We start from the raw sequence: 27,018 nt of genomic DNA, 5'->3' as shown, positions 1-27,018 counted from the left end.
TCAAGCTTATTGCACTACTTCGCGATGGCTTGTCTTAATATTGCATTTTCACCATTCACTTCGTGCACCTGTAAATAAATTTGTATACGGTTACGCTTTTTGCCACAAAAATGAATCACTATCCGCTCTTCTAATTTGAATGCCATCTGGAGGTGCTGAGACATGTTCACAACTGATTAGCAAGCAAACTACAACTGCCGTGTAGATATCATTAAGCCACGAGCTGCAGATAAACGTCCGTAGTGTTGCCACCAATGTCAACAAAATATCCTTGAACCAATGGTTTGTTACGAAGTGTGAATAATATACTTACTTACTTTTTCAATAATATATATAACAGGGTGTCTACTGGAATACCAGAAAGTAAATTCATGACTTTTTCATGACTTTTCATGACCTTTTTGTTCAAATTTTCATGACCATGGCGATAAAAATTTACCATTAGTAATAATAAACTCCTACCATCAGTGGTGCATCGGAACTATGCGGGTTGCTAGTCTTAAATATCACTTATTGTGAATCTTAAAGAAAAAATCTAAAATTCTGCCGCCTTGTGCTCGAGCACAGAATAGCACTTACCTAAATACTCTTACCAGTAACTAAACTGCTCTTACCAGTTAATCACTCTATACTGTATTTGAAGTTTTAATTCTGAGTATAATTATCCATCTAGCAGAAATTTGTCTAAAATTAAGCACTCAGAGAACTGCCCAAAGACAAAACAAATTATAAAAGAAATTCGTTTTAAAAAAATAGATAATCAAATTTAAAATCTGCAAACTCAAACGAATAATATTATTTGCATAAGTCTAAAGGCCCAAAAGTACACAATTTACATTTCTTAGAAGTAAAGAAATAGCAGATCACAAAGTTGGACAGTAAAAAGTTGTTACTATATTACAGAGACTAGAAGATGAAATGGGGAGCAGCTAGGAAGACAGTAAAGTACCAGTTAGCCAGCACTAACTGGTGGGGGAATTTCTCACAATTACTGACCTGATACAACTGTTTCAGTACATGCAGTATGAGGTATAAAAGTATGAAGTATAAAAATATACTCTGAGATTTCAGATTTTCATGACCAGTTGGGTAAATAAAGGACTTTTTCATGACTTTCATGACCACTAAACAAAATATATGACTTTTTCATGACTTTCATGACTTTCATGACCAGTAGACACCCTGTATAATCATGGAAAAATTAATAGCAACCCTTTGGAATTTTACGCATTTATAAGCATTTCAAAGAAGTTTCTACCTAAATGTGCACAAACATACAATGATATATATAGGGTGCGGCAGAAATAGTTAGACGATGTTTTTTGCAAATCAAATATTTTAATGACCTTTCATGAACAAGAGTTTTATATGTCCAGAATGTACGTACAAAAGCATTACATATGGTAACTACGTCTTGAAAATTATGCCAGTGAGGTGTACACCATGATTATTCAAACAGATCTCTGCCCGTCGCCTCACAGCACTCACAGCTCGTTGAACCATGTCCAGAGGAGTTTGGTGGATTGCATGTTGAATGGATTCACGCAAATCCTGCAATGTTGCAGGTTTATTGCATACACTTGTTGCTTCAAGTAATCCCATAGGAAGAAGTCACATGTCGATAGGTCGGGCGAGCGTGCAGACCAAGGAACATTGTCGCGACGAGAGATAACCCGTCCTGGAAACATCCTCCCAAGAATGTTGATCGATGCAATTGCTGTGTGTGACGTGGCCCCGTCTTGTTGGAATCACATCTGTCTAAAACGACGCCGTCGCAGTTCTGGGAGTAAAAAGTTTTCGAGCATGTCCACATATCGAGCACACGTGACAGTTACACTGTTACCATCCTCGTCGTTGAGAAAGTATGCTCCAATAATCCCATCAAAATAAACACCACACCATACTGTTACTTTAGGGCTATGAAGGGGCACTTCATGCAAGAATCTTGGATTTCTGAGTGCCCAGTAACGGAAATCCTGCTTATTTACACACCCATCAATGTGAAAATGCGCCGCCTCGTCGGACATGATTAACCTCTGTAGAAAGTTTGGGTTCTCATTAATCATTTGCAACAGCGTATTCCAGAATTGTATGCGAGCATTAAAATCCTCAGGGAGCAACTTGTAAATCATCTGAATTTCGAATGGGTGGTTGTGTAGGTCCTGGTGTAATATTCGCCGCACACTCCTATCTGACATGCCAAGTGACACAGCATGCCAACGAGCTGAACGCCTTGGACTTCTAATTAATGCTTCTCGAACCCTCTCTATGTTGCCTGGTGTTCTCACTGAACGTCGACGACCTGGGGATTTCTTTGATCTTGCAGAAGCCGATGCTCGGAACTTTTTCACCCAATTAAGAATAGTTTATCGTGTCGGAACTTGTCCGCTGCGAAATTGTTGCAGTCTTTGTTCTTGAAGAAACACTCTACTGCGAAAGCGCAATGTTCGTCCGACCAATGCTCCATGGCTACTGACGGAAGGCTTACGTCAGGGGCTACTAAATATGCGATTCGAACTGGCATTGGTCGCTGGAAGTGTGACGTCACGCGGAAGAGAGGAAATCGCGTCTTCTGCTTTTAGCATATACTTTTTGTATACTCCGAGCATATTCTACCTTCATTTGATTGTTGAAACTACATAGAGACAAAAATATTACTAATTTTAACACTACAAATACGCAGGGTAAATTGCTATATTATAATAAATTTATATTAATGTTATTATCCACTCATTGTTGTTGTTTTATGAATATTGATAGGAAATGTTAGTGATAATTCTAAATGCAGCCCTCAGAAGTCACAGAACCCGGAACGCATTGATTGTTTTTCCTTGCACTGTTTCTTCATTGTTTGGGCTTTATTTTTTTACGTTGAGATTGCTCAAATAAATGTTCTTGTTTTTACGTGTCTCTACTATATTTTGGGTTTAGATCGCGGAAAATGTGCCCGAACAAAATTCGTAAGCACGAGTGCCAGGAGGCTAATAACTGCAAGTCTCATTAAAGGATCTGAGCCAGAACCTGACTAAGCACGAGTTTGAATGAAGGATGTGAGCCCAAGCAAAAATGGGTGCAAGCCCTACTAACACCAGTCAGCTCGAATCCACTGAGTGTTGAAGTTTGAGCCCAAGTAAGCGCTTGCCCGAAAGAGATCAAGAGCACGAGCTCCAAGGAACCTAGTTAGTGCAAGCCTTATTGAAAGATGAGCCCGGGGCCAAATAAGCACGAGCTTCAGCGAGAATAATGAGCACGAGCACACTAAAGGTAATGAACCCGAGTCCACATTAGTGAAAATCGCGCTGGTATCAGTGAGCTCGAGTTATATTGATGGCACTGAGATCGAGCTCAGCTAACGGAAGTGAGCCAACACAAGTTAGCACGAGTCCAATCCAGATTAATGTGCCAGAATCCAAGCAAGTGCGTGACCGAAGGAGACTAGAGAGCGCGAGTTCCAAGGAGCCTAGTGAGTTCGAACCTCATTAAAGAATATGAGTCCTAGACCAAGAAAACTCAAACCTCAACGAGAATAAATAGCGCGAATCCCACTGAAGATACGGAACCCGAGCCCACATTAATACACACTGGTGTCAGTGAGTTTGAGCCCCATTGATGAGTGAGCTCGAGCCCAGTTGACGGAAGATAGTGCGCGCGATTGAGCAAGAGTCTAATTAAGATTAGTGACCCCGAACCTAACTAATCGCGTGCTCGCTCGAAGTAGATCAGGGTTCGCGATCTCCAAGGAGCCTAGTGAGAGTGGGCCTTATTGAAAGATGTGAGACCGAGACCGAGTAAACGCGAGCCTCATTGAAGGGCATGAGCCCGAGTTTGAGTAAGAGCGAGCCTTAACGAGAATAGTGAACGCTTTCCCCACTGAAAGTAATGAACTCATTGCAAGCCCCACTGACTTTATTGAGCACGAGGTCATTAATGGTAGTGACCCTTACTCTAATTCAGATTAGTAACCCGAGCTTTATTGAGTGTAGTGAGCCCAAACTCAATGAACATGTACCCCAATGAAATGAAAACGAAAATGAAATGAAATTGTAAGTTTTACGTCTTACGGTTATGCCGGTTAGGCTAAAGGAGACGGTGATTATTAGAAATGAATGAAATGTGGAATGAAGAAAGTGGGAATAACCGGAAGAACCCGGAGAAGCCCACGAGCACGGTGTTTGTCCATCACAAAGTCCACACGGCGCGAGCTGGGATCGAACCAGGGACCCCAAGCACCGGAGGTGAACGCTCTACCACTGAGCCACCGCGCCTCCACCCCAATGAAATTAGTAAGCACGAGCTCCCAGCAGTCTAGTGAGTGTGATCAGGGCCGGATTTAGGGGGTGCACCGGTGCACGTGCACCCCTTCGTTGTAAATATACACTATCTACACTATCTAAAATTGAAGCTAGCAGTGAAAATAGCAACACTTTCCGAAACTTTCTGCCAATTATTTTTCCGTTTGGAGCTTAAGAGAAAGCAGAGCTTTGCAAAAGCAATACATTAAGTCGATTTTCTAAAGGTTGAAAGAAAAGGATTCACCAAGTAAAACAATATAACATTTGTCAAGTAGGACAGAAAACATGCGACCTTCTTTAAAATACTCCCCTCCTTCGTTCTATGTATCAGCGTTGTCAAGAGTAAAGAATATTGTCACATGTCACGTTGAAGAGTTTCAGTGTGATTGGTTAGTTTGGTAATTATTGGTGCACCCCCGCTCAGAAAATCCTGGATCCCACCCTGAGTCTGATCCTTATTGGAGGATGAGTCCTAGCCCAAATGACCACGAGCTTCAACGGAAATAAAAACGCGAGTCCCATTGAAGGTAACGAACACGAATCCATAAGCTGCACATGTAACCATTTTAAACGTTAAAGTGAATATTTAAATAAGAATAAACGCAATGAACACTACATGTTGGCATACGGAAAACCTAGTTTTGAGCGAGTATTACTGACGGAAAAGAGAGCAAGCAGCCAATCAGGTTTGTCTCGATTTTTTTTTGGGGGGGGGGGGCTTCACCGAGTTGTGGGGACAAAATGGGCAAATCCTCTTTTCTAACATTTTTGCTCGTCCTACAGGATCTGCATCCATGACTCTAGTTATTTAAATTTCTTTCAAGTTCTTCAACTTCATATGTTTGAAAAATAAATTATTTTCTCTTAACCTTTTACTTCTGTTCGTTCTTAACAATTCCATACCAATTCAATATATGCAGAGAAGAAATTGCATGAGGGTGGAACTTTTTTTTCTTACAGGTAGCTTATGAAGTTCATGTTATAAGTGACTCAATCTTTCGGTAAGAAATGAATAGAATAAACATTAGCCTTGTTTATATCGATTCTGTCTGCGCGTTTACACCGAGAAACTCACTGTCGTTGTACCAACAACATTTTAGGAAAGGAGTACTATGTTATACATGGAGTCTTCCTTTCTCAATTCGGACATTGAGCAACAACAAAGTTATTTTTATTCATTTTTGTCTCAATAATTACCCATTCTTTATAAATTTCACGCATCGACAACGCTTACTGTATTCCCTCCCTACAATGTGTTTGTTTCGTGCTCTCTTCCACATGACGTCACGTCGCGCAAGAATTCTGGGTAATTTTTTCTCTCGATAGCAGAAAATGTGCTCACATCCTTTTCGTTGCCATGGTGATCGCCATTTTATTTTCTATACAAACACAAGCGAAGGCTGAGAAACAACGCATAAATGGTGATATGTTATGTATTTGATTGTAAGCATTAATGTAATTGAGCAGAAATGGAACAAGCAATGTCCTAGAATTCTTTACTAAAGATTTTCGATACTCTGTAGGCAACATAAAATTCTTAATCGTAAACGTAAAATTACTAAGGCAAAATAAATGAGCAAATATGATTCGATCAGAACACACAATTGTAATATTACATGATACAGACAAATCAACACGATCTTTACACAAGGTTTGTTCCCCTTCTGTGCAATACATCGAGGCATTTATATTAACAAATAATGGATACAAACTTACCTCAACTTCAGTTCTTCATGTTTGCCTCCACTCTGCCTTTTAAATATATAAATTCACCATCATACATTACGGAAGACACGTGATTTGATTCAAGAGCATTTTCGCCTTTTTCCACCAACTTTACTTTGTTCTCAAAGTATTTAAAAATTCTAAATAATTTCACAGCCATTATTTATTCAACACCTCATTTACACACTCACGTTTGTATAGAAAACAAAATGGCGATCGCCATGGTAACGGAGTGGAAATGACGTCACCACTATTCCAGTCTATATACAATGGGCTTACGTAATTCTTCCAATACTGCGCATGCGCACCGAACAGTCGAACAAACCTACATGCATACACAAAGGACTAGCTCAGGAGAGTAATGCTCCCGGAAGTAGAAACGAGAAACACAGTTCTGATTGGTTGGCGTTATCCACTTCTTGCCACGTTGCATTAAAATAGCATAAATCAAACGCTTGCTGATGTCGGCCTTCGTGGCCGAGTGAGCTAGTGCTTTGGCGTGAGTTCAAACCCGGCCCGAAGAAAGTTTTTTTACATTTTTTTTACATTTTATAACACTTATTAAACTAAAATAATATGAAAATAATACTTTAAAAAGTGATTTAATTACTTTTGTGCAGACAAGTAGTTGTAGTACTTATGCCCTTGTACTCCATGATATAGGGCTCGTATTGTTCCCCTTGTACTTCATAATATAAATTTTGTGACCAACTTAAAACAACTGGCTAGGATAGCGCGTAAAACAGCTGCCTAGAGTAGCGCGCGGTAAAATGTGCTTCCGGGAGTATTACTCTCCCGAGCGGGTCGTATACACAATGCTTTGAACCACTTTACAAAACAAAACAACAATGAGCACGTTATTTATCGGGCTATGTTTTCTATGTTCAATTTATATCGTCTAACTATTTCTGCCGCATCCTTTACATCAAATTAAAGGAAATTTTATATAGAGTCCAAATCTACTCACAGAAGTTATATATCGTTACAACAATTCATGATATTCAACAAAATATGACATCAGTTAAGTGAAGTGAAAGTAAGTGAAGTTAAATGAAGCGTACTCAATTGAATTTGGCTCAAGCTAATACTTAATTGGATTTCCACGCTTAGTAATAACGTCTTTGTATCGTCGTGGCATTGAGTTTGCTGAGTTTTGTAGTTTCTCTATTGAAATACAGTGTTGTCAGACGTCGTTTATTGCTTGAATTAACTCACTTTCGTTCTGGGATGTCTTGCACTAACCTTATCCTTCAAAACTCTCCATAAATTTTCAAGTGGGTTTAAGTCGTGAGAATTGACAGGCCATGGAAGCTGGGTAACATGACGTAAGGACAGCATATAGTCTTTTATAACTCTGGCACGATGACAGGGGCAGAATCATCTTGAAAAATAAAGGAACCATCGTGGAATAAATTTCTAGATGTCATTGTCGTTTCAAGAATATAAGTTTGTGCATTAACAACATCATTACAAATGTGAATTTTACGAATTCTACTAAAAGAAAAACATCCCCAAATCATTACACTGGTAGAGTACCTGAAAGTTTTTACAGTACACGCAAAATTAAGTGCTTCAATAGTCATGCGATAAACTCTAGCAAGTGAATTATTGCCATAAATGTCTATTTTCGTCTGATCACTAAACAGAACTTTGGGCCACCGGTCACTTGTCAAATCCTTGTGAATTTTCGCCCACTCTACGTGCCTTCTACATTGTTCCGGTATAAGATATGACTTCCTGACAGCTCTATGTGAACGCAAACCCATTGGTTCTAACCTGTTTATCACTGTTTGCGGACAAACGTCCACACCAGATGTTTCCATCCAACTTCTAGCAAGATTTACTGATGACTCAAACCTGTTTGCAAGACACAACTGTCGCAGTGCACTGTTCTGTCTAGGCGAGGATTTAATTTTTTTTACCACATTTGCCAATTCTTCCACTTTTTATGCACCCTGCTTCCCAAATCTTGCTCAGCTGCATACCCACTCTACTTTTATGCAGTTGCTGTTTCAGCATTAGTTTTGCTACACTCACCTAATGTTTTAATTCTAGTTACTTTCTGTGGTGTAATGTCACGTTTTACCCCTGTCGATGTCCGATATCAATAATTTATAAACGGTAAATCAATATTTATGGGAAAACTATCACTTTCAAATTTGTCAGTAAAAGTAACACTACTAGAACAACACAATTCGTAACCCAGGGCAACTACACAACAAATAAGAAAGCAGAAACTATACTGCACGTTTGTACGTGCATTACCTTATGGAGCACGGACCTCACTGAAAACAACATCGAGTCATCCATTAAATGAACATTTACCATGACGGATTTGTGTTTCCTTTCCCACACATTTTTAGAATATCATCAATTGTTGTAAAGATATGTAACTACTGTGAGTAGATTTGGATTCTACATAAAATTTCATTTAATTTGATAATATATCATTGCATGTTTGTTCATATTTAGATAGAAACTTCTTTGAAATCGTTATAAACGCGTAATTGCTATTAACTTCTCCATGACTATATATATATTCGGTGCCCTTTATTCGGTGATAGTAGATCATGTATCAATTGCCGTGACAGTAGTGCAGGTTTTAAGACTATGGTAACTAGATAAGCAACTTACTCAATTACATTATAAACATATAAGAAACCAAAGAATGCAGAACACATTCAGATGTAGAGTGTGAAAATATTAGCAGGAGTGTAACTAATAACAACTGGGATAACACACTTTAAAGCACGTGAGAAACCAAACAGTGTGAAACAGGTTCAGCTTTAAAGTGTGAAAACAATAGCAAGAGTATAACCACTAACAAATAGCCTAAAATACTTTAATACAAGTAAGAAACCAAATAATATGGGACAGGTTAAAATTGCAGTGTAAAAATAACACTAGAAATTAACCAGTTTCAAGTGGAATAACAGAGACTAGGAATGAGAGGAGAGGAACCAAACAATGTGAAACAGATTGAGATTTAAAAGAGTAAAAAATATAGCAGAAGTGGAACCATTAACAAAAAGGCTTACATGCTATGAATTAAATCATGATTAGATTTAAACCATTAAGATAATTTTTTGATTACATTGTTTCTCAACCCGAGAAAGCCCATGCTAATTTTACCCTTAAAAGGCCCAAAGGGTGCCTCTGAGACTCCCTGCTGGATATACAAGCTACCTGAACCCACCGCGACCATTTGTATTTTCCGTCATTAATAGGAAAGGCTAGTCAGTACTTTACTATGAAATCATTTGTCAATGGTAATAAAAAATGAACAGTATCAAATAATTAGAAAAGTACATACTTCAATAGCAGCCTCAGAGACACCCTTTGGGCCTTTACGTGAGTATGAAAAATAACCCCATTTTTCCTGAGGTAAAGTAAAAAAAATGCTTAGGAAACGCAATCAGAGGGTGTATTTCAAAGAGATAGAAGAATTCTAGAGCGCAGGACACGGGACGAAATATCTTAAGAATAATGACATTAAAAGTTGACCAGAGTGCCTCCGAGGCACCCCTTGGGCTGTCTCGGGTTTAAAAAAATAAAGTATTAGTAGTAATATTTAGTATTGCTCTGTATACACACACACGTATACACATAAAATGATTTCGTTAGGGAAATGTGTAAGCTCACTTATTGTTATCTTCTTGTTGAGTAGTATGTGTCTTGTATCGTGTGTTTTGTATCCTCTCCATCTGTACCAATAGCGTTTCTTTTTGTCCTTGTCCTGTCTATGTCCAACTTAAAAATAAGGATATAAAAATAAATAAATAAATAAATAAATAAAGGAAAATATCCAATTATGATAGTTCAGTACGGTTTTATCTTTAAGTACCGGCTTAAAGGTGGATGTGAGCCAAAATGTAAAAAAGAAAATGTCCACTCCTTCATTGATGGCGATGTGTTGAATAGGAAATGAAACGGTTAGCAAAAGACTATCAAATACGTCATTTGGTATGTCATTATTTCAAAAGTGTACATTATACAAAAATTCACTTTAAAAAATCTCTGTGCTGTGTCAAAGGCCCTTTTGTGCCTGGATACCCAGTAGCGATTTCTTAAAAAAAAAAAAAAAAAAAAAAAAAAAAAAAAAAAATACACTGCAGCAACAGTTGTTCATTGGACAAAATAATCCGGAACATAAAGATTCGTTTTTGAATGGAGTACTGTTTCGTGAGTTACCTATTCTACACTTTTACCTGCATAAACACCTGGCTCAATGGTACCAACTGCTGTCATTGCCGAGAAAGCATTCATGTAAGTTGGGTTACATTAGTCCAGGCGTTTTCACAAGTACAAATGTACTGGACCCCAAGCAATTGAAGTAGAGCACTCAAGGGCAGAGGCGTCATTTAGGGGGGGCAGGAGGGGCAATTTCCCCCCCAAGAGTTTGAGGAACACATATACTTTAATTAATTGTATACTAATATACTAGTACAAAACATGAAAGTCTTATGTCGGTGGTGCTCTTGCCCCCCCCCCCCCAAGCGAAGTCTGAAATGTCGCCCCTGCCCAAGGGGAAGATACGCTGGTGGTTTTACAATCTAGTACGCAAACACCATACCTGTGTGGTGTTTTTCTTTATTTCCCCATATTTCGATAAGCGTGAGACGCACCGAGTAACTGTTTCCGGTAAACAGATATCTGTAGCGTTCTGTACAGTATTTTAGGGACTCATTTCAAAATTTTTATTTTAAAAAAATGAAATTAGATATCCCATTGTAGTCCCGAATCTGATTCGGGTCCCTACCTACTTTTGTGTAGTAATACATCTTGAATTGTTGTTAAATCTCATTAAGTACTGTTGTGAAATCTACCCTTCTTCTATCCGAGACCCAAAAGTCCATACCCAAAAAAATAAATTAGTATTAATGCTATTGTAAAAACATGTGATAATCGATATTCCAACTGGAAACAAATGTACAATTATTTTCTGAGTAAAACGATAGTAATCTCTTACGAACGTTGTGGCAACACTGAACAGTGTACAGTCAGAGGTACGAGAAGGACGAGGACAAAAGTTGTTTTTTGAAGCATTATTATCATTAATGTTGAGAATTAAATTTTATCGGAAAAAGCACCAAAGTAAGTATTATTAAATTAAAAATGTAATTTCTGTTCATATGAAATTTGATGAGTATTTTTTTCTTTAAGTAACTATGTTAAAGATTTCTATTAGTGCAAGGAAAATGACAGGAAGGAACTTAGTGTCGTCAAGATACTATTTTATAGTAAAGGATAAAGAAATTGCAACTTTTGGAGATTGAAGCACGTGAAGAAAGTTTTATAGGTAAGAGTTCGCTTATAATACATCGGCAAAAATATAGAAGTATTGTCAATAAATAAAGAGATCGAAGGTTTGCAATAGTCCTTCCGATTGAGAATACCCCAGCGAACAGATGACAGCTACAAACAAATTCGTTAAGGTTAACTGGAGCATTAGGTTTTTAGAACACAAGTCCAGCACCAGGGGGCCAAGTTAGGTCAATTACGACAAAGTAAACTATTTCAAGCAACTAACCAAAATGCCACTTGGAACAAATGATGGGTTAAGTTCCAAAGTTGGGCGTCTGTTTCCAGCGAAATGTTTAAAATTTACAGGAAAGATATGAATAATTTGATCGTTTGTGTGATTGATAATATATAAGAGCCTAAAAAAATGTGTTTATTTGTTACAGGGTTGGCAAAAACCATGTTTTTTATTGAAAAAAACGAAAAAAAACAGGTTTTTTGGTTTAAACCCATTTTTTTTGTTTAAACCTTTTTTTTTTTTTTTGGCTTAATTTGCTCTATGTATTTATATCACATATAGACAGAAATAAGCTTGTTTCGCCTTGGTGTTAGTATGCAACAACCGGGTTATGATGGAAAGAGTCACATAAGCTTAAAGGGGAATCCAAACAGCATCTCGGCTTACATCCAAGAGAAATTGTCCTCCATTTGAACTCGAAACCGGGACTAATTGGCCACAAATGCAATACGTGTGCCGACTCACTCACGAAGGATTCCTGATAAAAATATGTTAGACTGGTCTTTACATATTTGTTAATATAATTGTCAACAGTCACTTCAGGACCAAAAGGTAAACAACTGCACAAGTGGAACCATTATACAGAATTACATATAGACAACTTCAAAGTACTACAGAGTACAGAAGAACTAATTTAGTCCAAGTCAGTACACTACGACTTTTATTAGTCTAAGTTAAAGAAATATGACGACTTACTTTGTATATCAGTAAGAAAAATAATTAAAGATGCGAATTATTTGAGTCTACTTTGGCTCTCACCCATTTATACGTAAATAGTTACCAAAGATTCTTGTGATTTCAATAATTGCCTTTCGTGGGGTTTGTATGACCCCCTCCCAAAACAGTACAGCATTTTGATGTATTTTATCGATAGTAAACATTATCAAAACGAAACAATGTTGAGAATTTTCCTTTGGTTGCATAACAATAATAACAAACTATTAAAAAAAATCACAACAGAAACATCCATAAAGTTACATAAAAAGGAGGTTGCTTTTGTAATATAATCTCTTTGAGTAATGAATGGGGAATGTAGGTCTGAATATAATACGAATAATATATGGGAGAGAAACGTGGTAACCCACAAGTGTGTGTTGATCAAGATTTTAGGAATAGTTATACTTTTACGAACGTTTTTCGTTTTTTTTTGGTTTAAACCAGTTGGTTTTTTTGAAAAAAAAAAAAGACAGCTGGTTCAAACCAAGGTTTGTTATATATAAGCGGTTATAAACATGGGACTATACGGCGAGCGGAGGGAACTACTTGGCGCAAGGTAACCGAACAGTTGCATTGTGGGAAAGAAACGAGCATTTATGTTATCAACATGGCGAATGTACAAGGGCAATGAACTAACAATTTTAACATTTATGAAGCAATACGTTGATAACGAGCAAAACCTTTTAAAAGTTTCTGAAGAGCACGGATTAATGAACCTAATAACAAATTGCAGAAAGTGTGCGAAGGAGATAACAGCAAAAAAACGTGGCGAAAGCGGACGCCCAACTTCGGAATAAATGCCCAAATGATTTCTTGCAATTATCTACATTATAAAATGACAGTGGTTGAAGAGCCCCCAAACTACCCCGGACAAGAAATCCTTCAATGTAAGTGGAGTTTTTGTTAATTAATACCCCGATGGCAGAACTTTGTCTTTCTGCGATGAGCTTTTATAAGCAGGGTGGAAAAAAATCATGATTTTTTAAAAACAATTCATTTTCTTTTTATTTAAATCGATTTTTTTTATTTAAATCAAATCTTTGTCCTCGTATAATACAAATCGCAAACTGAAGAAAAAGCATTAGGAATTAGTATTAAATGCTAATTGTGCTATTTAAGTGAAGGTATTGGGGTTGAATTTTGAATTATCAACAATCGTTAACCTATATCTATCCCAAACAATGTTTCTTAACCCTTTTAAATTATGGCTCTTTTTAAAGGTTAATCATAGACTTTCAGTCAAGCAGCTACATCATCATCCCTATTTATCTTAGGATCATGGTACATACATCACTCTTTTTAGAATAGAACAGCTTTTGAAGCGGTAACATTCACATTTTACTATCATGTCCCTGAAGCGGGGAATTTTAAGAGTAATCGGCATTTTTTTATTTTATTTTATTTATTTATTTATTTATTTATTTTTTTTTTAACTAGCAGCGTTCACCCCGCTTCGCTGCGGTCACCCCGGAACGCAATAAACTTTGTTACTTAGATAATTTTTACTTTTTCGCTTTCAAATTGCATCGCCTGTCATTTATGTTAACCCGCCGAGTCACGTGGTCATGCGGGTTGCATATACATACGTTTATTTTTACCTATGATGAACTATGGAGACTTGAATGGTCCATTATCTCAAGACACTGGTAATTAAAAATTAAAGTGATATGATAAAAACCATCTAGGGTCCAAATCCTAACAACCCCCCAAAAATGAAAGAAATCGGTTCAGCCGTATTAGCGTGATGAGTTCACAAAGGATTTGTACGTTCTCTTTTATATATATAGATTTTGATCCCCTCTGGATTGCCCTGTGTTAACGCACATATCAGAATCAGCTGGGAAATACTAAGGGGTGTACTAAATGTGTGTACAAAATTTCATGCTTCTATCTTGAGTAGTAAGGGTGAGGAAACTATTAAATAATGAGCTAAGAACATTCCCACAATGTCGCAGATGACCCGGATGTAATATAAAAATTTCCTCAAACATCCCTATTTATTCTAGGATCATGATTTGTACATTATTCTCTTCAGAATAAAACAAATTTTCAAAAGATGCCCTTCAAATGTCTCCATCATGTATCTGGGGCGGGTAAATCACGAAAAAAGGAATTTTCTGTTGGAAGTGTCTCTCTCTTTTTTTTTTTTTTTTTTTTTTTTACCTCTGTGGACCCCTTTCCTCGTTTTAAGGCAGAGATCTGAAACAAATATAAAAATTACCGAAGGGTGCACTGAGTAAATGTGCAAAATTTCGATCTTGTGGGTGAAAAAGTAAGCCCGCGAAAAATATTCCCCAGATTCCCGTATAAAACAGGATCTCAGATAAGTTTCCTCAGACATTCCTATTTATCATAGGAGCATAGTACGTACAGCATTTTCTTCAGAATAGAACAGCCTTTCAAACGGTACCATTCATATGTTTCCAACTGAGGCGGGAAAATCACGAGAAAAGCTAATTTTTTGTTAAAAATATCCTTTTTTAAAAGCATTTTTACCCCTCTGGATCCCGCTGTTTCCACGCAGAGATCTGAAAACATCTGAAAATTATTAAGGGGTGCACTGAACGAGTGTGCAAAATTTCAGTCTTCTGAATGCAAAATGTAACCCGCCAGAAAATAATAACGCATAACAAAAAATATCTTTTTAAATTTATGACGTCATCACACACTATGCCTCAACGCAGAAAGGCGTGAAAGCATATGTAACATGTTCTAAAATGCCTCCAGTCTTGAAGAAAACGAAGTAAAAAGCCGCATTGGTACTTTTTTAATCGAATAATGAAGATTCTGCCCTATCCCCTAAAAATAGGTGATATAATTTAAAAGGTTAAGCATTAAGGAAAAAGTACCGCAACGTTTATCAAAATGACACCTTTTTCACAAAAGTTGCTGATATTTGCCAGGGGGCTATTTTTAAAAACTCAGAACTAGCTTGCAGCATGAAATACATAAATTTCTCCTAAAGTTATAAAATGAAAAAAAAAAAAAAAAAAAAAATTGGAGAGGGAATAGGACCCCTATAAATACACCCTATTATCTGGGAACAAACAAAGAGACACGCACAAAAAAGAATTTTTGTCTTAATCGATGGTGATTTCCCCGTTGGAATAGTTAACGATTTTAAAACCCAAACCCAATGTTACGAAAAGAAGAAAGCAGGATTGCTCCTTTACCTGTTCAAAACGGGATTTTCCCTAATTATCCTTTGCATGACACCTGTTTTCATATTATACTGTACATTTGAGTCTCATTGTATTATGGTTTTAACTTCCATAATCGAAATAACAGAACAGAAACGGGATTTTACTTATTTCCATTTTAAATTAATTTATTTCGGAATTCGATGTAAATCAACGATTTTTATTAAGAAAATCAAGTGATTTAAATCAGATTAATTTAAATCAATCCATCCTGTTTATAAGTAAAAAATTTTCTGCAGAAGAAACACTTGTGATTCTTAAAAATACGCTTTATGCGATGTAAATAACAGTTCAAACTATACTTATGTGAGTCGTCCGTGCATTTAAGACATCTACACATAGCAGGTATGTTTTTACACCTTTCTGTTGGCTACAATTTTTTTCCTCTGGCAATTTTCTACACAGGCGCGGCAAATTTTCTGCGATCATATCACAGATCGCGGCATGTTCTACTATGGGGACTATTACCATTAAAGCAAATGCTCAATTAACAAGAAGAAACCCAACTTTACAGTTTACTTAATGGCGTAGTAAGGGGCTTTTATTACCCCAGGAACTTTTCGTCAAGTTTTGTAACAACAGTGATATATATTTTACCATAGCGTTTCTTAACAGAATAATTTGGTTATTGATCTAACACCTAAATTAAACCTGTTTCTAGTATTTTTTTAAAGAATCTTATCTTCTATGATACATGCTATGTCTTTCAATACGATGTCATGATACCAAGAGGAAAATTTTCCTACGCCCTAACGAAAATTTCTCCCACGAAGCACTTGAAATATAGATATTAAAAAAAAAAAAAAAAAAAAAAAAAAAAAAAATCAGGCTAATATTTTGTTTTCTACGATCTTAGTTTAAACTTTTGAGTTAAGATTGGAAGTCGATCCTTCAGCAAATCACACGTAACATCAACTACAAAAGACAATCCACATTCAACTTCACCAAACGTCTCTGAGTACAAGGTTAAGTTCAACCCATATATTCTAACAAACGCCGAGGACATTTTCAGAGCTTACGTACTGCAACACACATATGACGCCAAGCCTTTACTTTGACTCGGACAGTGACCTGAATGAGTTCTTATAGGTTCAGTCACTTTCTGGAACTGTTTGTGCCTCAGTCATTTGCTGGAACTGTTTGTGCCTTTGGTGCGACATCTTTGGCTGAAAGAGATTGGTGGTAGTTCACATTTTTTCACTAGGTGTCTGCGCAGTCATGTGACTAAATGGTTTACCTTCTAAAGGACCAATTGCAACTCCTGATCAACTCTGGAACAAGAACGGAGTAATTCACCTGTTTGTGGGTATAACCCTTTAAATAATTTCGTACAAGAGTTTCCATGTGACTATATGGTTAGCGTATGTTTCTTCGGCGCGGGAGGCCCGGGTTCGATTTCCGAAGGGAGCTCATTTGGTTTGGATCCCACATTAAATTGCAGGCCCATGTCTCATAACCTCAGTGCTGCAAGAGACGCTAAAACCCAAACCATTTAGCACAACTTCTAATACAGGATTACAAATTAGAAAATACTAAGGTAATTAGGAAGCTACTTTAATCTTTGTATGAATAAACATGACACTTGGACCTGCAGTTTAAGAAATAGGATTAGATTTAGGGGCCGCGGTGGCTCAGTGGTAGAGCGTTCACCTCTGGTGCTAGGGGTCTCGGGTTCAAACCCTGCTCCCGCCAAGTGAACTTTGTGGTGGACAAACAGCGTGTGCGTGGGTTTTCTCGGGGTTCTCCCGTTTCCTCCCACTTTCTTCATTCCACCATTTCATTCATTACTCATTATCACCATCTCCTTTAGCTTAACCGGCATAACCGTGGGACGTAAAACTCAAAATTTCATTTCATTTCATAGGATTAGATTTCTGGGTTTTCAGGATCTATAGCCATGTTAGCCTGTCACGTAAGAGAGATGACATCCATCGGCGATCACAACGCCCAAGGAATTGGAAAGAACGTAATGGGGAATGAAGGTAGTGGCCTGAGACCATTATGTTTGAGATTACACTCTGGCATTTGCCTGCTGTGAATAAAGAAAACCTCACTCAGGATGGTTGATCTAAAATAAGCTGCTACACTTGTTCAACTGCGTGTTTCCACCGGGGATCAAACCTGTGGCCCTGATAGCAGAACTTTGTCTTTCTGCGATGTAAGTCAAAAGTTTTCTGCACGAATTCTGTAAAAATTTTCTGCAGAAGAAACACTTGTGATTCTTAAAAATACGCTTTACGCGAGTAAAAAAACAGTTCAAACTATATTTTTTCCGAGCAGTCCGTCCATTTAAGACATCTACACATAGCAAGCATTTTTATACTTTTCTGTTGGCTAGTTTTTCTCCTCTGACAATTTTTGTGCACAGGCGTGGCAAATTTTCTGCGATCACATCGCAGATTGCGGCATGTTCTGGTATAGGAATTAATACTTGCAAATAATTTATTTTGTCGTAATTTGCCAACTTACCCTAAAAAACTAAAGTTACCAGGAACTTCAGTAACATCAGACAAAGCAAAACAATTTACCCATTGGGAACAGATAATCTTGAAAAACACTGTGTGGGAAAAAAAAAATGGTAATTTCTGTTCACTGTCGGTTAGTTTAAAGTAGGTTAGGTTGGTTTAGTTTATGTTAAATTAGTGTAGGGGTCCCGCATAATTTTCCAAAAAATGATAGAATTTCGCTTATTTCTGCTAATATTAGGTTAGTTCAGGTTAGCTTAGGTTAGGTTACGTTATGTTAGGTCTAAGTACTTGCATCATTCATTTCTCCTGTAAATTTGTTGTTTTCTGCGTGCTTCTGGACCCCTTGTAATAAACATACTCAAAAAAAAAAAATGTAAATTCACATGACCTAAACACGCATATAAACACAGTAAAATCAAGAAGTAGAACACTAAAAGAAACTATAAAATGTACACAGAATGCTCGAGGTATAAAGCAATATATCGCAATGTATAAATAGTTTTGACAGATTCACACAATACAATCATATAGCTTATCATCATTGGCGCCAATGAACAATTCAACATCGACACCGAAGACTGAAACGAAACTGAATGGAATTTCAAGTAATATAAAAAGCAAATTAAAATATTATTTATGCACGTAAAATCAAAGAAAGGCATTACTGCTGTATCGCCGGATCACACGAAAATTGAAGAAAAGAGGAATATTATTTATTTCCTACCCCAAAATACTAGGTTGTGACGGGAAGCACAACACACACAAGATCACTACGGTGTTCGAAATACGGTGTAAACATATGACATAAAAACTAGTACATAAAGCACGAATCAGCTTGTTCTAGGTGGCCACTGAAAGGCACGAGTGCTACCTATCCGAGTCAGGGCAGGAGCGCAGCAGGGAAGCCCAAGCGATAGCGAGAGGGTACGTTCCTATGAAACAGCCGCCTCAGCGGCAGTGAGTATGCGCATAAACGAGCATAGTACAAAGGAAACTATGTCATAAAGTGCATGGCTTATGTGTTGCACAACTTTGGAGGAGATATTAAATGTCATCCAAAAAGTATCAAAATGTACTAATTAGGTTAGATTCGATTAGGTTTGGTTAGATGAATCTTTTATTTTCCGTAGTTTCCATTTATTTCCACACTTACGATAGACTATTTGCCTGTTTAGTAGACCATGCCTTTCACACGATTTCAACAACTGACAGTCCTTATTTTTGTATAACTCGATAAAACTCAAACACGATATGTCACAATCTTGTCATTTACTCACCTGCTCTACCTCTTCGCCAAATATTTCCTTCCGCTTCCATATATAGTGCCGCTTACAACATCAAAAACAACTAACAGCAACAAATACTTTCTTAATTTCAGCTATTCCTCTCACCTGACTTTTACTAGCTTTTGCTCGCAAATCGAAATAAATTATCCAGTTCATCTGGTCAATTTTCTAAAACTGTTCCGGCGATACAGCAGTTAATCCCAAAGAAATAACAAGAAAATTTCGTTTATCTAAAATTGTAATTAATTAACACATAATCACATTATGATAAAACAATGGACCTACATAGGACTAGTGGGTTTAAGTAAACAAACATGACCCTGCACTGTTGAAAGATTGACGTTTAGGTTTCTTAGTTTCCTAAGACGGGTAATATATTTAAACGGAAAAAAGTCCAAAAAACTGAATGAAAAGAATAAGAAACGAAACGGAACCAAAACAAGGTACGTATAATATATTTCATTTGTTTTTTAAAGGGGGACTTGTGTTCTAGAACCTTTCCGGGCATCGCCGAACCACTCGAAAAATAATAATAATTAAAAAAGAAAATAAGAAAAAATTAAAAATAATTAAGAAATTTACTATATTAGGTTAGACTTTCGAAACAGAGAGGTCTAACTTTTAGGAAGTCGAAAAAAAACGGGTATTATTTAATTTCTCCCCCAAATCAATTAGTAATGACTCTGGCTCTCAAGTACCCGCTCCAGAGCCTCGATGAGGGTATGGACTTGCGATCGTCTCTGCAGATTCACTTTAAGAGAACTTCAGTGTACGTACGCGATAAGAACTATTGTACAAAAGACACTAACCAACTTGTGCTAGGTGCCCACTAAAAGGCACGGATACTATTTAACCAATTAGGACAGGAGCTCAGCAGGGGGGACCGAGTGGTAGCAAAGGGGTGCGTCCATAGGAAGCAGGCGCATCAGTAACAGTGGGTATACTCACACGCTAGGATAGCGCGAAACGTTGTATATGGCATAAAACACTTACCTTATGTGTAGATTTGGGGGAGATACTAAATGCCATCCAAGATAAAGTACCAAAATGTACCAAATTGGATTAGGTCAGCTTAGAGTTTCAAAACAAATTCAACTTTTCCAGTGCCGAGTAGAAAATCCTGTACACTCGTGTAGAAATATATGCGCCATTTCCACACTGTGTTTCCCGCGACTACCACTCCGACTCATGAGTGTACTTTTCCGCCAGGTAGTCCCTTCCATCTTCACATACAGTACCACTTACATCAAAAACAACCAACAACAGCAACCACTTTCTTAACTTTAACTATTCCCCTTACTTGACTTTCATTCTCTCTTCCTCACAAACCAAAATAAATTCTCCAATTGACCCAGTAAATTTCCTAAAATTGGTCCAGCGATACAACACTTAACCCGTTAACTGGAGTTAATTATCATCTGGTTCCTCAATACTCATTTTCTATGAGTGGGGTTAATGTTGACTTGATTATTACTATATAAAGTGCAATATTACTTTGTATACATATTATGGCTACAAGTGCAGACTTTCCCGCAAAAATTTTCCTGACATTTTACAGTCTCGTTTCCTGTTAGCGACTTCGCTTTTGAGTACGTATGCTGTAAAAGAGGGGATTTGTTGCGTAAGCTACTGTGAAGTGTGGGAACCGGTAAAAGCGAAGTAGGCGAGTAAGTTAGGAGTATGACATAGATACGCACACATTTGTGTAGTTAATCAAAACATTTTGGTTGGAGAAACTTTGCTGCGCTTTTACAAGATTTTTTTTGGTCATGAATTCGGTTAACCCTGCCAGGTTATAAAACACACGTAAGATTAAATTAGGTTGGGTTAGTTTAGATTACCATTGTGCAGAGTTTATAGATGATATTACTTTTCAACATAATTCCCTGACAAGTCAACACATTTTGCCCATCGATGTTCAAACGTTCCAATGTTCAATCGATGTTCGAAACTTGCATCCGTAAATCATCACTATGAACCCATATGGCTTGGAATCAAACCTTCGACTCTTGAAGTCAAATATAAGCGTTCTAGCAATGTGCTATCGTAACTCTATAGGTTTATAGCTAAAAGCAGCGTCATTTTAGATTTTGTTGGGGGGGGGGGGTATTCTCCACCGACATAAGAGCTTCACTTTTATATTAGTGTTTTACTATACATTTTAACAATATGTGTTTATCACACTCAAGAGAAGGGGGAATTACACCATCCTGTCCTGCCCACATGACGCCTCTGGGATATTTGCTTGCATTTACTGGAAAAAAAAAATGGAATTAATAATTGACTAACACTCATTTCTGTCAGTAGTTTCTAAAGCTCTGCACCCGCAGTAGAGAGTTTGGGCAGCACAAAACCTACTGCCATGATTGACAATTTCCATAGACTTCACGTGGAGCATCTTCCTAGCTTGATGTAATATCCAGTTTTCGAAGAAGGAAAGGAATGTAAATAAAGATGTTTATGAAGCCATGGAAACATTTTGAGACTTTATTTATATATATATATATATATATATATATATATATATATATTCAAGCTCTAAAGAGGCATTTCAGAACAAACGAATAAAAGAGACTGTTTTAGAGCTATAAAGCTTGTAAACACTGTTCCTGTTTTTTTCCGTCTGAACGGAGAGTATAAAACGTCACACAGACTACTTTAGACAAGGAGAGGAGGAGGAGGGAGGCGAGCTGGATTAAATAGCAGGAGAAGTAGTTGATCGAGACATATGTTTCTAAATGCATAAGCACACGGCGCAAGAGGTTGTTAGTAATTAAACTTTTTGTAACACTTTTATTGGTTCGATATGTACAGTTAAACCTATTAACTTGGCATCTGTCGTAGTGCGGTTCATTTTTGTATAATCTGTATTTTCTATGAAGATTTCTATTACGTCGAGATAGGCTTCTTAATTAAAAACAGTTCGTTCATGTTGTCTATTCTTTTACAGGTCTGTTTTATATTTTATAAAACCTAACAATGGATTTATTACATTTTTTTTTGTAATGCTTGGATGCATGTGGGAATTAATTTTTGAACATTGCTTTGAAATTCATTTTTTCCTTTTATTTTAGGTTTAGCAATTCGACAACATCATAGGTGGTTACACAGGCTTTTCCTGACCAGCAGTGTAAAGAAGGTGGATACATTCTTCTTGCAGTTTCTGTTTATGTAATAAAAAAAAAAAAAATGGTGCGTGTTATTAATGGTGGATGCACATCTAGTATAGAGGGAGCCATATCTCCCAACTCAGAAACTTATCAACTTCCACAAACAGCAAGTTCATCTTCACAGCGTATGAATGGTACAGAATCCCCAGGTGTTATTCAAGTGCCTTCAGCTGAGGCAACGCAGAGAGACTTGTACGTGGAAGGTCCCGTAGGTGGAGATACTTCACAGCTATCGAATGGAACACTTGAGGGACAGCAACTACAGGATACAATTCCAAGCACAGTCATCACTAGTTCTATTTCCAACGATGCCATTAGACGACAGAGTTTCTCTTCGTCAGATACAGGCGTGGTTCGGCGTAGGCGACATTCATCTGGTGAAGCTACTTTAGCTGAGCGACGTAGGTCCAGAAGTAACTTGCAAATGCCCGAGTCTCCAAGATTGGATTGGACAGATTCAAGTAATCATAACCATTTCCAGTTTTATCCTCGTGAATACCAAACATTTGTAGATGGAGACGTTGCGACCGAAAGTCGGGATCTGTTTCTAAATTTCCTGAGGGATGAAATGCAGCGTCGACAGTTGCAGACACCTAGCTGTTTGACACCAGACGCAGTTTCTACCAGGAGAGAGGTCTCTCCTTTAAGGTAAATATTTATGATAGTCATGAGTATTATAATGTGTACCAAGATATTTTACATACAGCTAATTTCTTAATTGATTCGATTCGCCTAAGTAATATTTGGCCCAGGTGACATTCTTTTGTCCGCATTAAATTCATTCAATTTTGTTCAAACTTGGCTGTGCCTTCGTCAACTTTAGGAAACTAACCTATTGTTTGGGGTTGAAATCTGTAAATAACAGAGTTGAAAAGGAGATGAAGTTAATCACATGTTGCAAATTTGCACATAAAAATAATGTAAAATAAAACTATTTTCTAATGTAAGTTCGCAAAAGTTATTCGACTTTGATGCAGTATGCTGTGTATTTTCTCGAAGACCCCCCTGTAATCAGTGCCATTACTTGAGGTTTAAATTGGTCAAATAGAACAAAAGCAATTTTATAAAGCAGCATATGTTTTATGTGAGTCATTTAAGACAAGCCCATTGTTTAGCATTGAAATTAGTGGGGAAAATGGTGAATTCGCCATAAAAAAAATACATCCTTCCTAAAAATATTCAGTAACAAAATTATGCTTTTATTATCTTCGAAACGTCGATTCATCCTCACTTTGGGGTTGAAATCGATAATGAATGAGGGCTGAGTTTACTCTCGTTAAATTCAACGTAAAATCTACGAAGATATTTATAGTGAAAGAAATTGTTTTTGTATATTCATGTGCTTCATATTCAGAGATCAACTGGTGTAAAATATTGTTGAGCAACTGCTGTATCATTACAATTTTAAGCTTAAATTGTGACAATTATATTTTTAACAGTGTTTCAGCTTTAGGATTAATTCAAAAAGTGAAATAGCTAATGACAATTAACATTCCACTTATTATATTATACCTTTCCAATCTCATTCAATTGGAGCACTTTTCTTCATTTTTATTGTTCAGTAATTTTACTTAGTCAACAAGATTTTGGCACAGAAATGAAAATACCTGATTCTAACCGAACTTTATACGTAGAATTCGAATCTGCAATCAGTTTTCCTCCTCACCCTCAGTTTCCCCGTGACAGAGGGATTTTCGTTTTTTACAATTTTTTACCTGTAGCTCGGATACTCTTAGGTGTATAAACACACAAATTGTATTGTATGTTAGCTTGATTTATACTTACTAAACCCTCTAAACATATTTATATAAAAATATGCTATGTGTACTGTTTATTTTACTATATTCATTAGTGCAGATAAAATCACATATAACTTTCACGAAAATTACAATATAAGCACGGCTTATACCTCATTGGATTTCCAATAAAACATATTTTCAATGATGTGTACACCATGTCGCCATTTTTGTATGAGGGATTTTGTGGGGAATTCCCTCCAAAAAGTAGTTCTTAAGATTTTTTTTTTGTTTCAACGTGCTATTTGTATAAAGTGATACAGAAACAGGAATTGCACTAAAACATAGTTTTATGACTACTTAATAAATAATGTTAATTTCATGTGAATTGCATTATTCTGTCTAGAGATATAAACTATTGTGTCTATTTATATGTAATAAAGAATATACTATGCAAGACTTACCAAACACAAAAACCTAACGTTGACGTATTATTCTCGGCACATAGATGGATACTCAAATACACGCATGCTTTCTGTGGAAAATAAGTCACTTTTTAATATTTTGATCTGGCAACAATGCATAAAAAAATTGATGACTCACGTAGCCTGATGACTGTTAGTAGCGTTGAGTGACGGTCCAAGCTGGACATGTTTTAGATGTGGCCGCGTGTAAGTTGAAGTGTTTATGCATTGTAGAGTTTGAATAGATTGTGTTGTGTGGTGATGTACTGAGTTAGATTACGTTTGTGCTGCTTCATGATTGATGGAGAGTGTAGATTTGTGTGTGATACCTTACAGGATACAAGATGCCGAGGAAGTGTGTAAATCGCCCGGACAATTTCTGTTATGTATGTGGGGAACTGATATTTAAATCGCAACGTCGGTGTTTTACTCCACTTGTGAGGAAGTGTTGTCAGTTATATTTTGGTTGCTGTGTAGGAAACCAAGATAAGAATTGGGCTCCTCACTACATTTGTTGGTACTTGCGTGAAACGTCTAACTGGGTGGGCAAATGGTGAACGAAACATGAACTTCGCAGTACCGATGATCTGGAAGTAACCAAAAGATCATTCTTCAGACTGCTACTTTTGTATGACACAGATAAAAGGTATAACCAGTAAATCTAAGCACACAGTACAGTACCCTAATTTGCCATTAGCAATTAGGCCAGTTCCAGACAGTGTAGAATTACCTGTACCAGTACCTTCTGCTCATCTTACGGTAAATGAGGAATACGTACTTGAGGCAACTACTGAAGTTCCAAATGAAGAAGATGATCCTACTTATGTAGGAAGCACATCTACATTGGATCCCCATCTGATAACTCATGGTGAACTAAATGACCTCGTACGGGATTTAAAACTCTCCAAGATACAGGCAGAACTTCTTGCTTTTAGACTTAAAGGCTGGAATCTGCTCCATCGTGACACTAAAGGGTGTATTTTTCGAAACCGTCATACAGAGTTTCAAAACTACTATTCTCAAGAAAATGATTTAGTATATTATAATAATGTCTGTGCTGTGATGGATACACTCGGACATGCACATATAAGTACAGAGTGGAGATTGTTTATTGACTCTTCCAAAAGTAGTTTGAAGGCTGTCCTTTTGCACAATGGCAACAAATTTCCTTCAGTACCTTTGGCTTATGCAACTAATATGAAGGAAACCTATGAAAATATCAAAATAGTGTTAGAAAGAATTCAGTATGAGAAATACAAGTGGACCGTTTGCTGTGATTTAAAAGTTACTTCTTTGGTAATGGGTTTGTAGCTTGGTTATACGAAATATTGTTGTTTCCTCTGCGAATGGGACAGCAGGAACAAAGCGGAACATTACGTCAAGAAGGAGTGGCCAAAGCGTGTATTTACTCCTGGACAGAAGAACGTTGTTTATTCCTCACTGGTGATCCCTGATAAGATAATTCTACCTCCTCTTCACATAAAGTTGGGCTCTTCAAAAACTTTGTTAAGGGAATGGACAAAAGTAATGAAGGATTTTGTTACCTCAAGGAAAAATTTCCTCGGGTTAGTGACGCTAAAATCATGGAAGGGATTTTTGTAGGCCCCCAAATAAGATGTTTGATTCGTGACCAAAAATTTGAGGATCTCGTAACTCCGGTTGAGAAAGCAGCTTGGTGTTCATTTAAATGTTTAACAGAGATTTTTTTAGGAAACCAGATAGCCCCAAATTACCGTGAAATTGTGAGTGATTTCCTGTAATCATTCAAAGAAATGGGTTGCAACATGTCCCTTAAAGTTCACTTTCTAGACTTCCACCTGGATTTCTTTTCTGAAAACAGTGGTGCTGTTAGTGAGGAGCATGGGGAACGTTTTCATCAGGTCATTTCCTCCATGGAGAAGAGATACCAGGGACAGTAGAGTTCACAAATGCTAGCTGATTACTTTTGGACACTCAAAAGAGATGTTCCAGAAGCCAAACACAGAAGAAAGTCGACAATTAAAATATTTTAGTTAAGATAAGTAAGTTCATTTATTAAAAAGATACCACTCACTTCTTTTGTATTGTTTATTAAGTAGACATAAAATTATGTTTTAGTGCAGTTCCTGTTTCTGTATCACTATATACAAATAGCAAGTTAAAAAAAAAAAAAAAATCTTATAAACTACTTTTTGGAGGGAATTCCCCACAAAATCCATCTAGAAATTCCCTCATACAAAAAATGATGACACGGTGTATACATAATTGAAAATATGTTTTATTTCAAATCCAATGAGGTATAAACCGTGCTTATATTGTAATTTTCGTGGAAGTTATATGTGATTTTATCTGCACTAATGAATATGGTAAAATGAACAGTACACATAGCAAATTTTTATATAAATTTGTTTATTTTTCTAGAAAGAATAATACGATTCTTAT

The 27,018-nt window shown here is 36.9% G+C and overlaps 1 protein-coding gene across 4 annotated transcripts in view; it reads left to right on the top strand.

The window, feature by feature from the left end:
* Nucleotides 1–27,018, top strand: part of LOC145678434 (uncharacterized) — a 150,912-nt gene that overhangs the window by 75,174 nt on the left and 48,720 nt on the right. For 2 of the 4 annotated variants that reach the window (XM_081748555.1, XM_081748554.1), the window contains exon 2: nt 22,302–23,045. In XM_081748555.1, coding sequence (XP_081604681.1) covers nt 22,417–23,045 — 629 coding nt within the window. In that variant the 5' untranslated portion in view covers nt 22,302–22,416. Of the gene's footprint in view, nt 1–10,957; nt 11,112–22,301; nt 23,046–27,018 lie in introns of those variants that run through there. The other 2 variants (XM_081748556.1, XM_081748553.1) reach the window with 2 other exon arrangements.

This window comes from Thermobia domestica, chromosome 2 (assembly GCF_964235325.1).
Source record: "Thermobia domestica chromosome 2, izTheDome1.hap1.1, whole genome shotgun sequence".
NCBI classification, from domain to species: domain Eukaryota; kingdom Metazoa; phylum Arthropoda; class Insecta; order Zygentoma; family Lepismatidae; genus Thermobia; species Thermobia domestica.
The sequence above is the reverse complement of the archived record's forward strand: the minus strand, read 5'-3'. Positions and strand labels throughout refer to the sequence as shown.